This window comes from Malania oleifera, chromosome 8 (genome assembly GCF_029873635.1).
Source record: "Malania oleifera isolate guangnan ecotype guangnan chromosome 8, ASM2987363v1, whole genome shotgun sequence".
Classification (NCBI taxonomy): Eukaryota; Viridiplantae; Streptophyta; class Magnoliopsida; order Santalales; family Ximeniaceae; genus Malania; species Malania oleifera.
The window spans coordinates 27,078,378-27,095,740 of NC_080424.1; the positions used below are offsets into that span (position 1 = coordinate 27,078,378).

The following is a 17,363-nucleotide window of genomic DNA, read 5'->3' on the forward strand; positions in this document are numbered from 1 at the left end:
CATATGACAGGTAACCATGAGTTATTTGTTAAAATTGATGAAAATGCTTCAAATTCCATTATTCTTGGTGATGGGAAATTTGTAAAAGTTGAAGGAAAAGGCGTAATAGCAATGCAGTCTAGATCAGGTGAGCAAAAATTCATCCATGATGTTCTTTATGTCCCAAGTCTTGCTCACAATCTCTTAAGTGTGGGGCAGTTAATTCAAAAAGGATATCAAATCCATTTTGAAGGAAATGAATGCAGAATCATAGACAAGAAGAAGAACTCACTGATGGCTAAAGTTGAGATGACTCGAAACAAGGTTTTTCCACTCTCCATCTACTACACAAGTCCAGTGGCTTTGAAGAGTGAAATTTCAAACAAATCTCAACTATGGCATCTCAGATATGGGCATTTAAATCATAAGGGACTGCAGCTTCTCAAGCAAAAGGATATGATTCGTGCCCAAATAAATCAAATTGAAGGAGTTTGTGAAGGCTGTATTTACGGGAAGATGAACCACCTTCCTTTCCCCAAAACTTCTTGGAGGGCCAAAGCTCCTTTGGAGCTTGTTCATGCGGATATACTTGGTCCTACAAGAACACCATCTCTTGGAAACAAAAGGTATTTCATCCTTTTTGTTGATGATTTTACTAGAATGATATGGTTGTATTTTATTTAGCAAAAATAAGATGTCTTCTCAATATTTCTAGAGTTCAAAGCCCTTGTTGAAAGACAAAGTGGGCTAAAAATGAAGACCTAAAGAACTAATCATGGAGGTGAATTCAGATATCACCCGTTCATGAATTATTGCAAGAAGGAAGGCATTCAAAGGCAACTAACAGTGAGTAGAAGCCCTCAACAGAACGGAGTTGTTGAAAGAAAGAACCGGACCATTGTTGAAATGGCTCGGAGCATGTTAAAAGGTAAAGGACTTCCTAATTCTCTTGGGGCTGAAGTTGTACATACCACTGTTTATATCTTAAACAGGTCACCAACAAAATTAGTGAAAAATAGAACTCCCTATGAAGCTTGGAGTGGGAGAAAACCAGATGTTAGCCATCTGAAAGTGTTTGGTTGTCTAGCCTACTCACTCAACAAAGCTCCAAATAAGGACAAGTTTGATCAAAAGGGAGAAAAGCTTATGTTTATTGGGTACAACAATGAATCAAAGGACTACCGGCTGCTCAATCCTGTTAATCACAAGCTGACAGTGGCAAGAGATGTCATCTTTGAAGAAAGGGGACTATGGCAGTGGACTTCCAGCGGCCAGAACCCAACAAATATTCCAGATTTTGTACCAACTGAAGTAACAAGACCTAAATCAGCTACTGAATCTCAGAATCTAGCAATTTCAAAAGCTGAAATTGCACCCGGGAATCTTAGTTCAAAATCTGAAAATTCAGAAAATGAAGGAACTTCATCCTCTTCACCTGTCCTAAGAAGATTTGAAAGAGTTAGAAGACATCCGAAGAGGTATGGTGATTTTAGAAGCTATATTTTTAATGAAAATACAAAATTTGCTCTTTTCTCTTGTGAGCCACAGAATTTTGAAGATGCAGTGAAGGATAAAAAATGGAAAAAAGCCATGGAAGAAGAGCTGAACATGATTGAAAAGAACACATGGAAGTTTGTGGATCCTCTTGAAGGCAAAGACATTATTGGTCTCAAGTGGATTTACAAAACCAAGTACAGCAAGGATGGTTCCATTCAAAAGTACAAAGCCAGATTAGTTGCCAAAGGTTATTCTCAACAACCTGGAGTTGTTTTCAACGAGACCTTTGCACCAGTTGCAAGAATTGAGACAATTTGGCTTGTACTTGCAATAGCTGCCAAATTGGAGTTAAATGTGCATCAAATGGATGTTAAATCTGCATTTCTCAATGGAGAACTGAATGAGGAAGTTTATGTTGAGCAACCACGTGGATATGAAGTGAAGGGCAAAGAAGAAAAGGTGTACAAAATGAATAAGGCTTTGTATGGCCTCAAACAAGCTCCATGAGCTTGGAACAGTAAGATTGATTCTTATTTTCAGAATTCAGGATTTCAGAAAAGCTCTCATGAACCAGCTCTTTATTTTTTTTAAAAAGAAATTGATTTCATCATTGTTTGCTTGTAAGTTGATGATCTGATTTGCTTTAGAAGCAATCTTCATTTACTTGCTGATTTCAAGCACTCAATGATGAAAAATTTTGAGATGACAAACTTAGAGATCATAAAGTACTTCCTCAGGATGCAAGTTAAGCAAGGAAGAAGGGAAATTTTCATTTCCCAAGAAAAGTATGCAGCTGATATCTTGAAGAAATTTCATATGAAGGACTGTAAGGTTGTAGGTACTCCTATGGCTCTAAATCAAAAATTAAATTCTAATGATGGAGCTAAGAAATTCGACGAAAATCAGTATAAGAGTTTAGTTGGATCCCTTATTTACTTGACTCATACTAGGCCTAACATTACACAAGTTGTTAGTATGTTGTCTAGGTTCATGCACAGCCCAAGTCTACTTCATTATGCAGTAGCAAAAATGGTATTAAGATACCTTAAAGCACACTAAAACTTGCATTGAAGTACAGCAAAGATTCTGAGTTTGTTTTGACCGGTTTCACTGACAGTGATTGGGCCGGATCAGTTGATGATCAAAAAAGCACATCGGCATATGTTTTCTGCCTTGGAAATGGCACCATTTCATGGTGTTCAAGAAAGCAAAACACTATCGCCTTGTCATCTGCAGAAGTAGAATATATTTCAGCAACAGGCTGCTCGTGAAGGAGTTTAGCTGAGGAAATTACTTAGTGATTTAGGATTGAAGCAAGAGGGTCCTACAACCATTTATTGTGATAATATGTCAGCAATAGCTCCAACTAAGAACCCAGTTTTTCATGCCAGGACAAAGCATATTGAGGTCAAACATCACTTTATTCGTGACCTTGTGCAGAAGGAAGAAATTCAGCTAGAATTCATCAGCACTAATGAACAATCAGCAGGCATGCTCACAAAACCTATTACTACAGAGAAGTTTTTGAAGTTCAGAGACATGTTAGGACCCACAACTTTAGAGGGGAATTTGTGAGAAAGCCGTGAACCTACTGAAGTTAGTTAATTCAGTTATTTAGTTGAAAAGTCAGCAGACAACTCAGCTTACAGTCAGCAGAACATTCAGCAATAAAATTATTCAGTCAGCAAGTTGCAACCAGTGTGATTCTTATTCAAAGTTCCGTTCAGTTTTTCAAAGTGGAATACAATTGCCATCCATTAATAGCACAAGAATGAGTTATTTAGTCTAGGAACTTGTCATATTCTTTGCCTTGTTTCTAGGTTTATTTAATGACTTGTTAAGTTCCTAGAATATTAAAATTTCCCATCTATTCCCCATGTACTCTGCCTTATAAATAGTGGCCTTATCCCAGTCATTTTAAGTAGTGGAAAAATAGAAAAGAATCTCAAAAATCCAGCAAAAAGTGCTGCAGCACTGTAGCTTTTTATATATGTAATTTCTTCATCAAGTCAGTAAATTAAAGAGGCATTTTTCAGTATTTTTTCTTCTCTGTTTTTTCTATTCTTCTGTGCCAACAGATACTTGGGAAAGAGATTTGCCGTGATAGAACTACAGGGAGGTTGTGGTTATCTCAGGGCAGTTATATGGAGAAGGTATTGGATAGGTTCAACATGGCCGATGCTAAACCGATACGTACACCTCTAGAGAATCACTTTAAATTGTCTACTGCTGAATGTCCAAGGACGGATGATGAAATCCGGGACATGTCAAAGGTCCCCCCTATGCTAATTTTGTGGGGAGTTTACTGTATGTCATGGTGTGTACAAGACCAGACTTGGCACATGTAGTGAGTGTGGTGAGTAAATTTCTCCCTAATCCGAGTAGATGGCATTGGGAGGTTGTTAAATAGATTTTCAGATACTTATGGGGTACATCTAATCATGGCTTCATGCTCGGCAAGTAACAAGATAGTTCATCAGTTGGGGGATTTGTTGATGCTGACTATGCAGGGGATATGGATGACAAAAGGTCTACAACGGGTTATGTTTTTGCTCTTGTGGGAGGACCTCTATGTTGGAGGTCCATGGTACAATCCCTGGTGGCATTGTGTACAACTGAGTCTAAATACATGGCAGTTGCCGAAACAGCAAAGGAAGCCTTATGCCTTACCAATTTGGTCAAGGAGCTGGGTATATAGCAAGGTGGGGTTGTGCTGCGTTGTGATAGTCAAAACGCCATCTACTTAGCGAAGAATCAAGTGTACCATGCTAGAACCAAACATATTAATGTAAGGTTCCACAGGGTCCAGGAATTGATTATTTCAGGTGAACTTATACTAAAGAAGGTTCACACATCTGAAAACGCAGCAAACATTTTGACAAAACCGATTACTACTGAAAAATTTAAGCATTGCTTGGACTTGCTTCATGTCTCCAAGTGTTAGAAGGAAGACGGACCCAACCTAACGTTCCAAGGTCAAGGTGGAGCAACGGGCTACGTTTTTTGGTTTCTCCTAAGGGGCAAATATTCGCCAAGGCGAAGATTGTTGTGTTTTGTGGCTCATATTGTTGAGTGTATGCCATACACAAAGAAGGAAAACATAGTAGAATTAGTACTGGGGGAAACCTTCGACGATTTGGCTCTTACCGTCGACGGTTTGGCTGAATTTCAAAAAGTCTGCTCTCAAATTTTATCCGTTGAAGAACCGTCGATGGCTAACTGAACATGCAAAAACGATTTGGTCTAAGTATCTTTCCATCGATGATTTGCTGAAACCGTCGATGGATTTTCTTAGGAGACCAGCGCTGATTTCAAATTATGAATGTGAACGTTAGTATGATTAGGTGTTTGGAGGGAAACTTCCGTAGTGTTTATATATACATCATTCTGGGTGTATTCTCATAGTAAGAAGATCATTGTATTGTGTCTTTTGACACCAAGATAGTGAAACTTTGCCGATCGCTCCCGTGGATGTAGGCATTGCTGAACCACATAACTCCTTGTGTTGATTTTATTTCCTTTCATATATACTGTGTTGGTGTGTTCCATATTTGGTTCTACATTGATTGTTGCATTGATATTCCACTGTGCAATCTGATTCTATACACAACACCACCTTTGTGTTAGTTGACCTCCCATGATAGAGTTATGTCTTAATAAATGAAATTTACCCGCCTAAATGGTAAGTGTAGAAGCCATAATACTGAAAAAATAACTCAAAAATCGTTGTTGGATGAGTCTCAATGAGAACTCTGGTCTGGGCCATGCAAAGCTGGTCCAGTCAGAAATGCATTTATAGTGAAGAAAAAATTCATTCATATGCAAATATGCACCACGTATTTTCTCTGTGTTCATTTGTTCAAACCTTTCCGCAATTTATGTGCCTGTTTCAAAGGGCATCACTTTGATTTGCTTATGTCTTTATAGGAGATGGTTAACTAGTGGATGGGGTATACGTATCATGTCAATATATTTAAATGTCAAGGGAGGTTAGCACCATTTCAGCGTGTAATGGTGTATCCAAGTCTTTCAAGCAAACCTCAAGGGAAGTAAGCATAATTTACCCTAGACAGAAATAAATCCAGATTTAGGACATAAAGCTGATTGATAAATAATCCCATAATCAGCTTAATTCTCGTCATAATGGGTTGAATTCCTCTAGATTTAAAAACCATAATAAGAATATCCCTTTTACTAGGACCTAAAATTTTAAAAAGGCATCATTTAAAGAGAAAGGCAGCGATAGGTTAAAAAAAAAGTGTTAATCCATCTCACCACCCTTTGCTCATGTGAAGGGAGAGGAATAGTACAGCTTTTGAGGGAGAGGAGCTGCCTCACTCAATGGCTAAAAATAGATAGTTCAAGCTTTTGAAATTTTGGTTGGTAGGCAAGATTTGACTGATATGCATATCATTCTACATTTTGTTAATTTTTTGTCCTCTAAATCAGTTTTAGTCCTTGAAATGACAGCAGGGGTGTAATAAAATTTAGCTCAGTTCAGTTTTTGCCAAAACCAGAAACCAAACTGAATTAATTGGTTTCTAATTTTTAAACTGATACCAAACTGATCACTTTTCTTTAAAAAAGAAAAAAGACTAATGTTTGCTAACCAGTTCAGTTTTGTTTTTAATTTTTCAAAGACAAGGTCCGAAGGGAAAAGCCCAAGAGCGTTTATACTAAAGTTCAAATTTATAACTACATTTGAATACTTGGTAAATAGTGAATTCCCATTTAATAAGGGCCTACTTTCGAAAATGGCTGGTGTAGCCTACAAAGGAGCATAGCCCCGTGCAGGAAGGAAAGGGTTATGGTGGAGTTTTTATAAAGGAGAGAGATGGCCCCCACCTTCATCCTTGGTTGATGTGGGACAAAGGGAGGGTAATATCCCATCACCCACCCCCCTCGCACCCCCAACCACATCACCCAGGGATGAGAGCAGCCTCTCCCCCTATAAAAGGGTCACTCTCCTGTCTCTCATTTCATTCCTTATAAGAAAAACAAAATGAAAACTTAAAAAATATGTTACAAAATAATTAAAGTATAAAATAGAATTTTAGTAACTATAAAAATTCAGAACATGAAAATAAAAAAGTATTTGGTTTTCCAGTTCAGTTTAACAGAAATCAAAAACCAAATTCTTAGAAGATGAAAAACCAAAAAAAAAAAACTAAACAAAAAGGTCATATAATTTATTTTTGGTCCATTTTTCAGTTTTTTGACAATTTTTGCACATTCCTCGTTGGCACCTCTTTGGTCCCTTTTAATACACTTGTTGGCTCTTTACTTATCCAGAAGAAAAGAAGGGTCCATGTCTCAGAAACAAAATATCATATCAACAGAGAAAATATCACAGATACTATGTTACATGATACAGCTGTAATTTAAATTTTGAAAGCATGCCACAGGAAGTTAAATTTTGTTATGCGGCATACCTTCAGGTTCTACAACAAGGCCAGAAATGTTTTTGTGTAAAATCTATATCTTCCAGTAAGAAGCACAAATACGAATTTTTCAGGAAACTCATTGATGACAAGAAGTCTTTTAAGGAAATGCATTCATTAATGGTTAAGGGAAAACTTTTGATGGGAGATGTCGTATTCTCCTATTTGTAAATTCTTCTCTTTCTAATGAAATCTCTTCTTATTCTATATTAAAAAATTAAATTAAATTCAAAGGAAGATCATCCCACTTTCTCTTATTGTGAGGCAAAAGTGTCTGCAAATAAGAGTCATTCAAAATTATCCAATGAACTTGCTGACAAGCTTGAAAAAAGGCACAATTCAGCACCACATATAAGTGCATTGCAGTCAGAAGTTTGACTTACGAGGCACGGAAATCCACCCCTACAGGCCTTGGAAGTTGTAAAAATCTGCGAGAGTGCAAATCAGTTGCAAATACAGTCTGCATGTAAATAACACAGTCAGAGTGGCATTATTAGGAGTACAGATGTAATGGCGTGTGCAGCCCAATTTAGAGATGCAGGCTGAAAACAGGGAACAGAACTTTCAAACATTTTATCCTCAGAATGGTAGGCATACGATAAGCCAAAAGGATGCCACGATTCAGAAAGCATATATAATAAGCAGCAGCAATATAATCAAATATGCAAAACAAAATTACAGAACTCTTACTAGAAAAGGGATGCCACTAATTATAGTGAAGAAAAACAATAAACAATTAAAAAGAGCACTGCTGTTGAGCTCAAGCATATGTGCAAATGTTGGTACCTTGTTACACAGCTAATGATTTTTTGCAGGACTACGTTTACCAAAATGACTAAATTCCAAAAAAAAAAACATAGCAAACAATAAATAACAGCAATATAGTTAAATTCGCAAAAAAGAACTTCAGAACTCTAACCAGAAAACGGATGTGAACAGACAACATACAATGGGGAAAAAAAAAAAAAGCAGTGTAACTCAGCTCACATGAACATGCACAAATGTCTGGTCGAAAAACGCCCAGTGTAGCAGATGGCTCTTATTATGCAGCTAATTATTTTTTGCACGACCACATTTCACTCAAACCACTGACATAGACACATATCCAGACTCCGATACTGGTAATGCATGCCAAGTTTTCCATTGATCAGGTGCTGATGACTTCGCATATGAGCTGCAAAGTCTAATTTCTTTTTAAAAATAAAAGTTAAAACTCTAATCTGCAGCCCTATGCCCATCCAATTTTTTAAAAAATATAGCACTATACACATGGCACAGCCCTAAAATTCAAATCAACTCAATATTTAGCGAATAAGCAGCAAATAAAGCATACATGACGCAAAAGGGCAGTTAATAAACATAAGTCCAACAAAATATTTTGATGAAAGAAGAATGGGAACTTTTATACTACGAAGAGAGAGAGAGAGAGAGAGATCCTAATACATACATATATCTTGGAGCAATGGTCTTTTCACATAAGGTCTAAAGCATAAGTCTCCAAGAGGTAGAAATCCATCTACAACAGGAATAAACCTCTAAAACAAGCCACGCTCATATCTTCCATTAACCCTTAAACTTGTATCAAAGACTCAGGCTTCCTTAAAGGTTCATTTGGTAACACTGATTGGTACGTGCTGAATCAGAAAGGTGCTTAATTGCTGCAAGTATTTTTAGCTATAATTGCTAAAAGTTAAGAAGTACTGTTGAACTTAATAAGGATAGTTAGTAAGTACTTTTAGCTATATGTACTTGTTAAAGCTTGATATAAATTGTTGGCCCACAACTTAACAGCTTAAAATTTTAGGTAAAGTGGAAATCTAATATGGTATCAGAACTGATTATCAAGAGATCATGGGTTCTAGTCTTGTTGCCCATGTTTATTGTTTGGAGTTTAAAAAAATAATTTTATTCCTTGTAATGGGTATTGATAATTTGTTTATCTCTCCATGTGCTGTCAGGCTGCATGTGCAGAAGAGTGTTAAAGCTTGATAAACATTTTGGCCCACAACCTAATAGCTTAAGCTTTTAGGTAAAGTGGTAATCTAATAGTACTAAAAGTTAAAGTAGGGTTTAGTAATGTTAGAAAATATATATTGATCTGAATAATAATAATAATAATAATAATAATAGCAGTAATTTTTATTATATATATAATATAATAATATGTTGTGATAGTATTATCATATAAATGATAATAGCTTATATGTAAAAATATAATAATGCGTTCTTATAATATTTTAATAATATAATATAACATAATGTAATATATTATGATAACATAATGTAACATCATATATTATCCTTTTTTCCTAGTGGATACACTGTCAGACTATTGATCCATCGTTTCATTTTCTCTCCCTTTTTCTTGTTTGTTTTTAATGAAATTTCTCTCTGCTAATAAAAAAATAATAATGATGATGGTGACATAACATTAGTATGTTATTATATTATAGCATAAAATAAGTACATACCACTCAACCTCTTTTAAGTAGCTATAAACATCTTTGATCCACTTCTCAGAAAACCTCTTATTTAAGAAACTTCTACGAAGTACTTGGTTTATAAGTAATTTTCCTATTAGGGACCAAAGATTACATGTTTATTTTAAGTTCTTATGAGTGATGTGATATAAGTAGTTATTTTATAAGCAGTCCCAAATAGTTGTTACAAACTTCCCTAATAGTACAGAAAGTTTGACATTTTTATGTAAAAATAATTATATTAAAAGACTCTAATTGTGTCTTTATATCAGGATTCTGCTAAGTGTGACATTAAGAATCCCATTTCCATCATTGTATTGTCATTGATACCAATGCATTACACTCTTGTACGTGTGTTCGTTAGCAAATTTCTTTGCAGTACCAAGATGTTCTATAGCTTTTTGTTGTATTCTTGAGCGCCGCATCCAACTGCATCACCATCTTTGCCACCTCCTCAAAGTTATTCTGTTTTTCCGTTATTGGGTAACATCAGCTAAACAACAATCAACCCAACACCCCCTCCCCCCCCAAAACCAAAAAAAAGAGAAAAATGACGACATTCCAGAAATTCCACGTCCCAAGGCTAAAAAATGACACAAACCCTCTTAGTCAATGGTCATCAGTGACACTAAGGCCCCTTATGTTAATCAAAGGGTAACAAATGGTTTAAAATGTGTTAATCTCATGATCTTAATTTCGATATATGGCCAAATCACCCTTTTCTCTACAATTTTCAGGGAAAGGAGTATTACATGACAGCTAATAAAGGATGATACTATTTTTTCATTTAGAGGATCATGGGGAGTCTTTGTTAAATGTGATTACTAATTTGCAATTGTTTTGAGAGAATATCTGGTTTGAAAATAAAATTTGGGGAAAAGTGGTTTAGCTTGTATTAATGTGCGTGGTGCTAAATCTTTGGAGCTGGAGCTGTCCACTTTAGCTGGTTGTGGTATTTTACAGTGGCCTCTTAACTTATTTAGGCCTGCCTTTGGGTGCAATCCTAGGTCAGTTGGGTTTTGGAATTCTGTGATGCAGAAGGCGTCTAAGCGGATGGATGGGTGGAAGGGTGTCTTATTCTCTCTAGGCGGTGCATCACCCTCATTCAGGCTTGTCTTTCTGGTATTCCACTCAATGTTTTGTCTATCTTTAGATTTCCAATGAGGGATGCTAGAAAGATTGAGAGAATCATGACAGATTTCTTATGGTCTGGCGTGGGGGAGAAAAGGGATCATTCGATGAGTTGGGAGTTAGTTTGTAGGTCTAAAAAGGAGGGGTGTTTGGGTCTTGGTAGGTTGGTGTCTAAAAACATTGCTGTGATGAGTAAATGGCTTTTTCTTTTGGAGGAGTCATCCCTTTGGCACAGAGTTAATATAAGTAAATTTGGCTTGCAAGAAAATGGCTGGGATGCAAATGTTGGGTTGAGATGTTCAAATGGAAGTGTATCTTGCAGATATATCATTTTTTACCCCTCATATTAAATTTATTATGGGTAACAGGTTCAACATTTGGTTTTAGGAAAACATTTGAGAGGGTGATCTTTTTTCCTTGTTTTTATAGGCCCTCCTCTTTGCATAATGAACCCATTTCCTCCTCCTATTTGATTGGGGATGATTTTTCTTGGGACTATCATTTTCGTAGGTCCCTTAATGATAGGGAAGTTTTCAAGCTTAATATTTTTTTGAGCATTTGACACATATAGACTTCTCTTCTTCATTGCATTATTTGGAAAGCCAAAGTTCCCTCTAAGATTAAAGATTTTATTTGGTTAGTAGTTCTTAATAGAGCTAATGCTAACAATCTGTTCCATAGTAGGCCTTTTAAGGCTTTATCTTCAGATGTTTGTTGCCTAAGTTTTGACAGCTCAGAATCTGTTCCTCACTTGTTTCTTCATTGCTCTTCCTCATGGAGGGTGTGGAATAATTTATTTGGTTTTTTGGGAGAGAATTGGTGTGTTTGGAGTCATTGGAGGATCATTTGGCTATCACTTTTTCTAGTTTTGGGAGGATTACAGATGGTTCGGCATTGTGGAGGTGCAGGTTTTATGCTGTTTTGGGGGGGATTTGCTAGGAGATAAATGCACGTATACTCACAGAAAAAGATTTCTTCCTTGCTGCTTTGGGATAGTATCCAGCATTTGGCCTCGTTGTGGCTTTTGCCACTGGTTGCTTCGAAGGATTTTCCTGTTCAGATCTACAGTGAGACTGGCAAGCAGTGCTGTTTTAATTTTCATTTCATTTAGTTCTCTTATTTTCTAATGAGGTTTCTTATGCTCCCTTTTTTTTAGTAGTCTTCTATTCTCTTAAGTGTTGCTTGGTAATTGGGAATCAACTCAAGGAATCAGAAGTAGGAATGGTTGATTCCCATTCCTAAAGTTTCTTTTATGGTAATTTCATGCTAATTCCCATTCCTGCATGGAATGGGACTCCCCCTTTTGCCTACAGTTTAATTCCTGAGTCTTACTCTGGAATGAAATCCTAATTCCAGCAAACACAGTATTTATTATAATATAATAATTTATATTACAAAAATTTTAAAATAATATTTATATTATGATATCATTAATAATATTTAAGATATTATTATATTTTTTAATATAAATATTAAATCATCATTATTATATATAATAACATTATAACAAATAAAAATTAATAGAACAGTATTAAATGCTAATATTATGATATACTTGTGGTATGATTATTGATTTATTATATTATTATTTGTAATCTTAAAAATAAAATAAAATATTTATCATTATCACCAATTATAAATATATAATAATAAAATTTAATAGTGATATAGAATAGAAAAAGATGTAATACTAGTGTATATTAAATATAAACAGGCACATATATATAATAATACACTATTATATATAATATGGTAAAAATATATACTACATAAATATAGAAAATAATATTAATATAATACTATATATAATATTACATAAATTTAAAAATAATATTAACATTATGACTTCATTAAATATAAATACATAATAATATTTTTAATATAAAATATTTTAATCATTATTATTAATATTTATATTATATGTAATAATATTATAATGGCACATATATATTATAATGTAATATTATATATAATATAATAATAATATATACCACATAAATATTAAAAATAATATTAATATAATACTACATATAATATTACATAAATTTAAAAATAATATTAACATTATGACATCATTAAATAAAAATACATAATAATATTTTTAATATAAAATATTTTAATCAATATTATTAATATTTATATTATATGTAATAATATTATAATACATAAAAGGTAATAGAATAGTATTAAATTATAGAATACTATGATATAATTATGGTGTGATTATTTATTATATTATTATATTATTATGTATAACCTTAAAATAGAATAAAATATTAATTATTTATATCATTAATAAAAATGATATAATATACAAAATAAAGAATAAAACACTATTTTGTAATAAAATATAATGCTATGATGATATTCTTATTTTATATTAAATAATAAATTATGTTATAGTGTTATAATATATGAGATTTTTATTTACATTTAATAAATTAAATGTTAAAATATAACACTTATAAAATATAATATTAATAATATAGTTAAAACAAAATGGTAATAATAAAAAATATAATAAAATACAATATGCAAAGTATAATCAAGTACATGATTATCAAAATGATTTTATTGTAAAAAAAAATTTATTATATAGTGTATTCAATAATATTATAAATCAATAATATTATATAATAATATATATTTATAATATTATTATCCATATTAAAATTAATTGAATAAACTTTTTATACTATACTGACATAATTGACAAACTAGACTCATTTCAGATTCCTATGTTCATATATACTAAACACTATAATACAATTTCGATTTCGATTCTATGCCGAACAAACATGAGAGACGAATCTAACATTCCATTTCCAATTCCAACGAATTCAAATTCTAATTCCGATTCCAATTCCAATTCTGAACCAAATGCTTACATAATAGAATCTCTTCTTTTTCCACCAAAAAATAAATAACTAACTAAATCACGTATGCCTCACCTTGGTCTTTAATAGCTCGTGCTTTTGAAGGAGGAGTTCCTTTGATTCATATTCAAAGTGACTTTGATATACTGAATTTTGTTTTTTCGCTTGAATTTTACTTATCTTTTGTTTTTTGGAGGGCTTTCCCTGTATTATACTTTCTTCTCCTATCTTGTAGTAAAATCTTTCTTTTCCCATCAACGAGAAAAAACAATAAGTGAAGAAACTACACTCAAAATGACACCAAATAAATCTCAATTCATCTGTGCATGGCTACTTATGCATACATAAAAGCATTGCAACTAGAGAGGGAAATATAAACAGCATTAACAAATAAATAATTATCCACCAAAACAGCAACCATTACAATATGTTTGATGAATAACTAAAATGCATGATGTAGACATACTACATAGTTTATTAATTTTACTAAAATAATATCCATTAGAAAATTTAATTCTTTTGTTTTTTTATATATATATATAAAGAAGTAATGTGGAAACTTAGCATAATGCTCTATTGTTGATGACCCACTTCATAAGGGTCTTACAATTCAAAACTTGCTCTTCAATTCAATCAAAAGAAGAACTTCTATAAAAACGACAATTTTCATGGTATGTTTGCTCTAATCAAGTCCCAAGGTCCCTAAAAGTCTAGAATACACAAAAGACAGGGTGGATGAAATAATGAATTAGAATAAACTACTTTTTTGATTCATTTGATAAGAGATCCGTCAATTAGGGTTTATCATTTCTTTTTTTACCCAAAATCTCTGTGGGTGGTAGGAGGTGGCCCATCAACCATTGCTGGAAAGCAACAAACTTGGATAATAGAGGTTTTAAACAAGAAAGAGTCTTGAGTGGAGCACTGCAGCTCAAACACTCTTTGCAGGAGCAAGGATGACAGAGAGAAATGGACAAGCAGGGAAGGGGAAGAGAAAATGAAGCAAGGATGAACAAGTTAGGAAATATAATGATGTTTTAGCATAATGGAAAATTTGTAAACATAAATGTTTGTTACATTCTGTCGACCAACAAACCATAATAGGGGATTTAGTGTTATTTTTAAAACCTCAAGGGGGTGGGATGCTATCAGCTTAAAAACACCGAAGTTGAGCTGATTTTACCCTAACTTCATCCATAAACACTATTATTTTTCTTATTCTGGAGAAAAAACTTGCCTAAAATAAGTTTTTCAAACAAAACACAACACTCAAGATATAATACCAAAATACATTTGGGAATGATGAAAGTATGCCAGATGTCAAGGGAGCTCAAGAGCTACACGAATATGTAAAACATTGTGATTACAGCAATTAAAAACTGCAACTCGTAACATATGAACAGCATATCAAAGAACCCAAAACAACTCCGGCAAATTTTTTTTGATAGAAAAAGTTCAATGAGAGAAAGGAAAATAAAAATACAAGGGGTGAAGGATAAGTAATTATATAAAAATTTAAAAAATAAAATAAAAAAAATTAAACAGGTGCAATTACATGAGAGCGCTTTCCAATCCTGCTGAATGTCTAACAAAAATATTCCTAAAAAATATCCAAAGAATGAGCCCAAAAAGAAACCAAAAAAATAACTCTTCACCAAAGAACAGGTGAGGCATTTAATTTGTTTTTAAAAATCCTTTCTTTTCTTTCAATCCACAGAGTCCAAAACAGCACAAAAACCGCATATCTCCAAAGGACTATTCCTTTCTTACTCCTCCTAGACCCTGTGTATCACACCCTCAAAAAAGCTTCAACAGTCTGTGGCATCACCAAAGTTTCATCAAAAACCGAGGAAAGATTAGCCCAAAGCTGCTTGGCCATTCGATAATGAAGGAACAAGTGATCGCTAGTTTCACTTGCCTCTATACACATAATACAAATATCAGGACTGACAGCCTTGAAAGGCCTTCTCACCTGCAGCAAATCATTGGTATGAAGCCTATTAAGAGCCACAGTCCACATAAAAGCCCTGATTTTCGGAGGAACCTTAGCCTTCTAGATAAAAATGGTCAGGGGAAAATAATAAGGATTCAGAATTTTCAGCAACTGGGAAAGGAAGGATTTTTTAGAGAAAGAGCCAGACGAATCCCGGAACCAAGACCTTGAATCCCTCTACATTCAATGTATAAATGATTCCAACACTCTCAACAAAACATTTAAATCATCAATCTCTCTCTCATTTAGATTCCTTAAAAAGTAAAAACGCAAGAGAGAGAGAGAGAGAGAGAGAGAGAGAGAGAGAAAGAGAGAGAATCCCCCACAAAAGAATAGAAAGCATTAATTCGGTGCATTGTGCAAGGTAGACAATCTAAAAAAGTGGGGGACCAAAGACTCCTGCGAGACCTCACCAATCCAAACATCCTCCCAGAACCAAATAAGACTCCCATTCCCAACATGGAAATGGGCAGAGGATAAAAGAAGTGAGCAAACTGGGAAATAAACTTCCAAAGGGCTTGCAGAACAAACATTACCACTCCCTTTAGTATCCCAACCATTCCGGTGCAAACCATACTTTTCATAACCATGCACCATAAGGAACCAACCTTAAATGGGAAGTTCCATAACCACTTTCTGACTAGCAAGATATTTTTAGACCCCAAATTCCCTAGGCCCAACCCCCCTTTAGTCTTAGGTCTTCCAACCTTCTTCCTACTAACGAGATGATCACTAATGAGAGTAATGCGGCCCATTAAAGATAAATATGCTCTCTTTCAACTTACTAGTCTGCTCCCCACTATCTCTGCCATTGGACTCCAAAAAGTAGAAGAGTTGGGACTACCACCTAAAGGAAGACACAAATAAGTAAAGAGGCCACTCCCTCTAATAGGAGCACTAAATTGCTAAAGTTTCCTATTTTTTATTTATTTGTTGCATAAAATTGTAAAGCATGGTATTTATGGATTAAAGACAGATGATAGCAGCTTACACCTTTCCTGGTCAGAGAGAGAGAGAGAATTCAGGGGAGCTCAAGTACTTCTAATATGTAAACTCTATGCTGCGATCACCGCAATTAAAAACTGCAATCATAATTATAATCCTAATATTCACCCTCGGCTACCAAACATATCAACACGAAATTAAAAAAACCTGAAATAACTTCCCCATTTAGAAGCACCAAGCTAAAGTTTCTTATTTTTATCTCTTTGTTGCACAAAATTGTGAAGCAAGGGTAAAATCCCCATCTTCTCCACTGGACCACTAATATATCAACATCAAATCAAAGACATCAACAATAACTTCCTCTTGCTCAAGAACTGTTGCACAAACACTTATTTTAAGTGGTAAGTGCTATAACCACTTCTTTTCTTTTAAGTTCTGCCAAATGGAGGCTGAATTGCTAGTGTTATTTATCTATTTTTCATAACAAAATAAGGAATATTAGATTGAGAAAAAAAAAAATTTACAATCTAAGGGAACAAGAAGTCCACCTGAAAAAAAAAAAAAAAACAACAAACAAAAAAGAACATTAACCAAGGAATCCCCTTTTCAATCCCTTTCCATCATAATTCACTAAGCACTTAAATTTGCTAGGTCCCTCCAACCCTTCTTCACTTTGTACTTGCCCCCAACAAAGTGCACTTCTGTTCCTCCAGCAACACACATTTTTAAATCAAGTTTATCCATTATCTCTTGGGCTTCTAAATCCTTCCTAGAATTCACCTCCACTGGTTTAGGTAAATTCCATCATTGCACTGCAGTTTATAATCCAACCCATTATTTTAAGAAAAAGGAACATTTGATAGGTCCCTGAGATCATCACAGGAATCAGAAACATATCCATATTGTTCCCGAATCTCATCCAACAGCAAACCATAATCACAATCAAACTCACTTATGTGGCTACGACATAACTATCATTATCTGGAAAATCTCCCCCACTTCCTATATCCTTCATCTTCGC

At 34.1% G+C, this 17,363-nt stretch overlaps 1 protein-coding gene across 8 annotated transcripts in view; it reads right to left on the reverse strand.

Moving 5' to 3' along the window:
- LOC131162383 (general transcription and DNA repair factor IIH subunit TFB4) overlaps positions 1-17,363 on the reverse strand; it is a 74,127-nt gene that overhangs the window by 25,190 nt on the left and 31,574 nt on the right. For all 8 annotated transcript variants that reach the window (XM_058118810.1, XM_058118809.1, XM_058118808.1 and 5 more), the window contains exon 9: positions 7,301-7,377. In XM_058118810.1, coding sequence (XP_057974793.1) covers positions 7,301-7,377 — 77 coding nt within the window. The remainder of the gene's footprint in view (positions 1-7,300; positions 7,378-17,363) is intronic.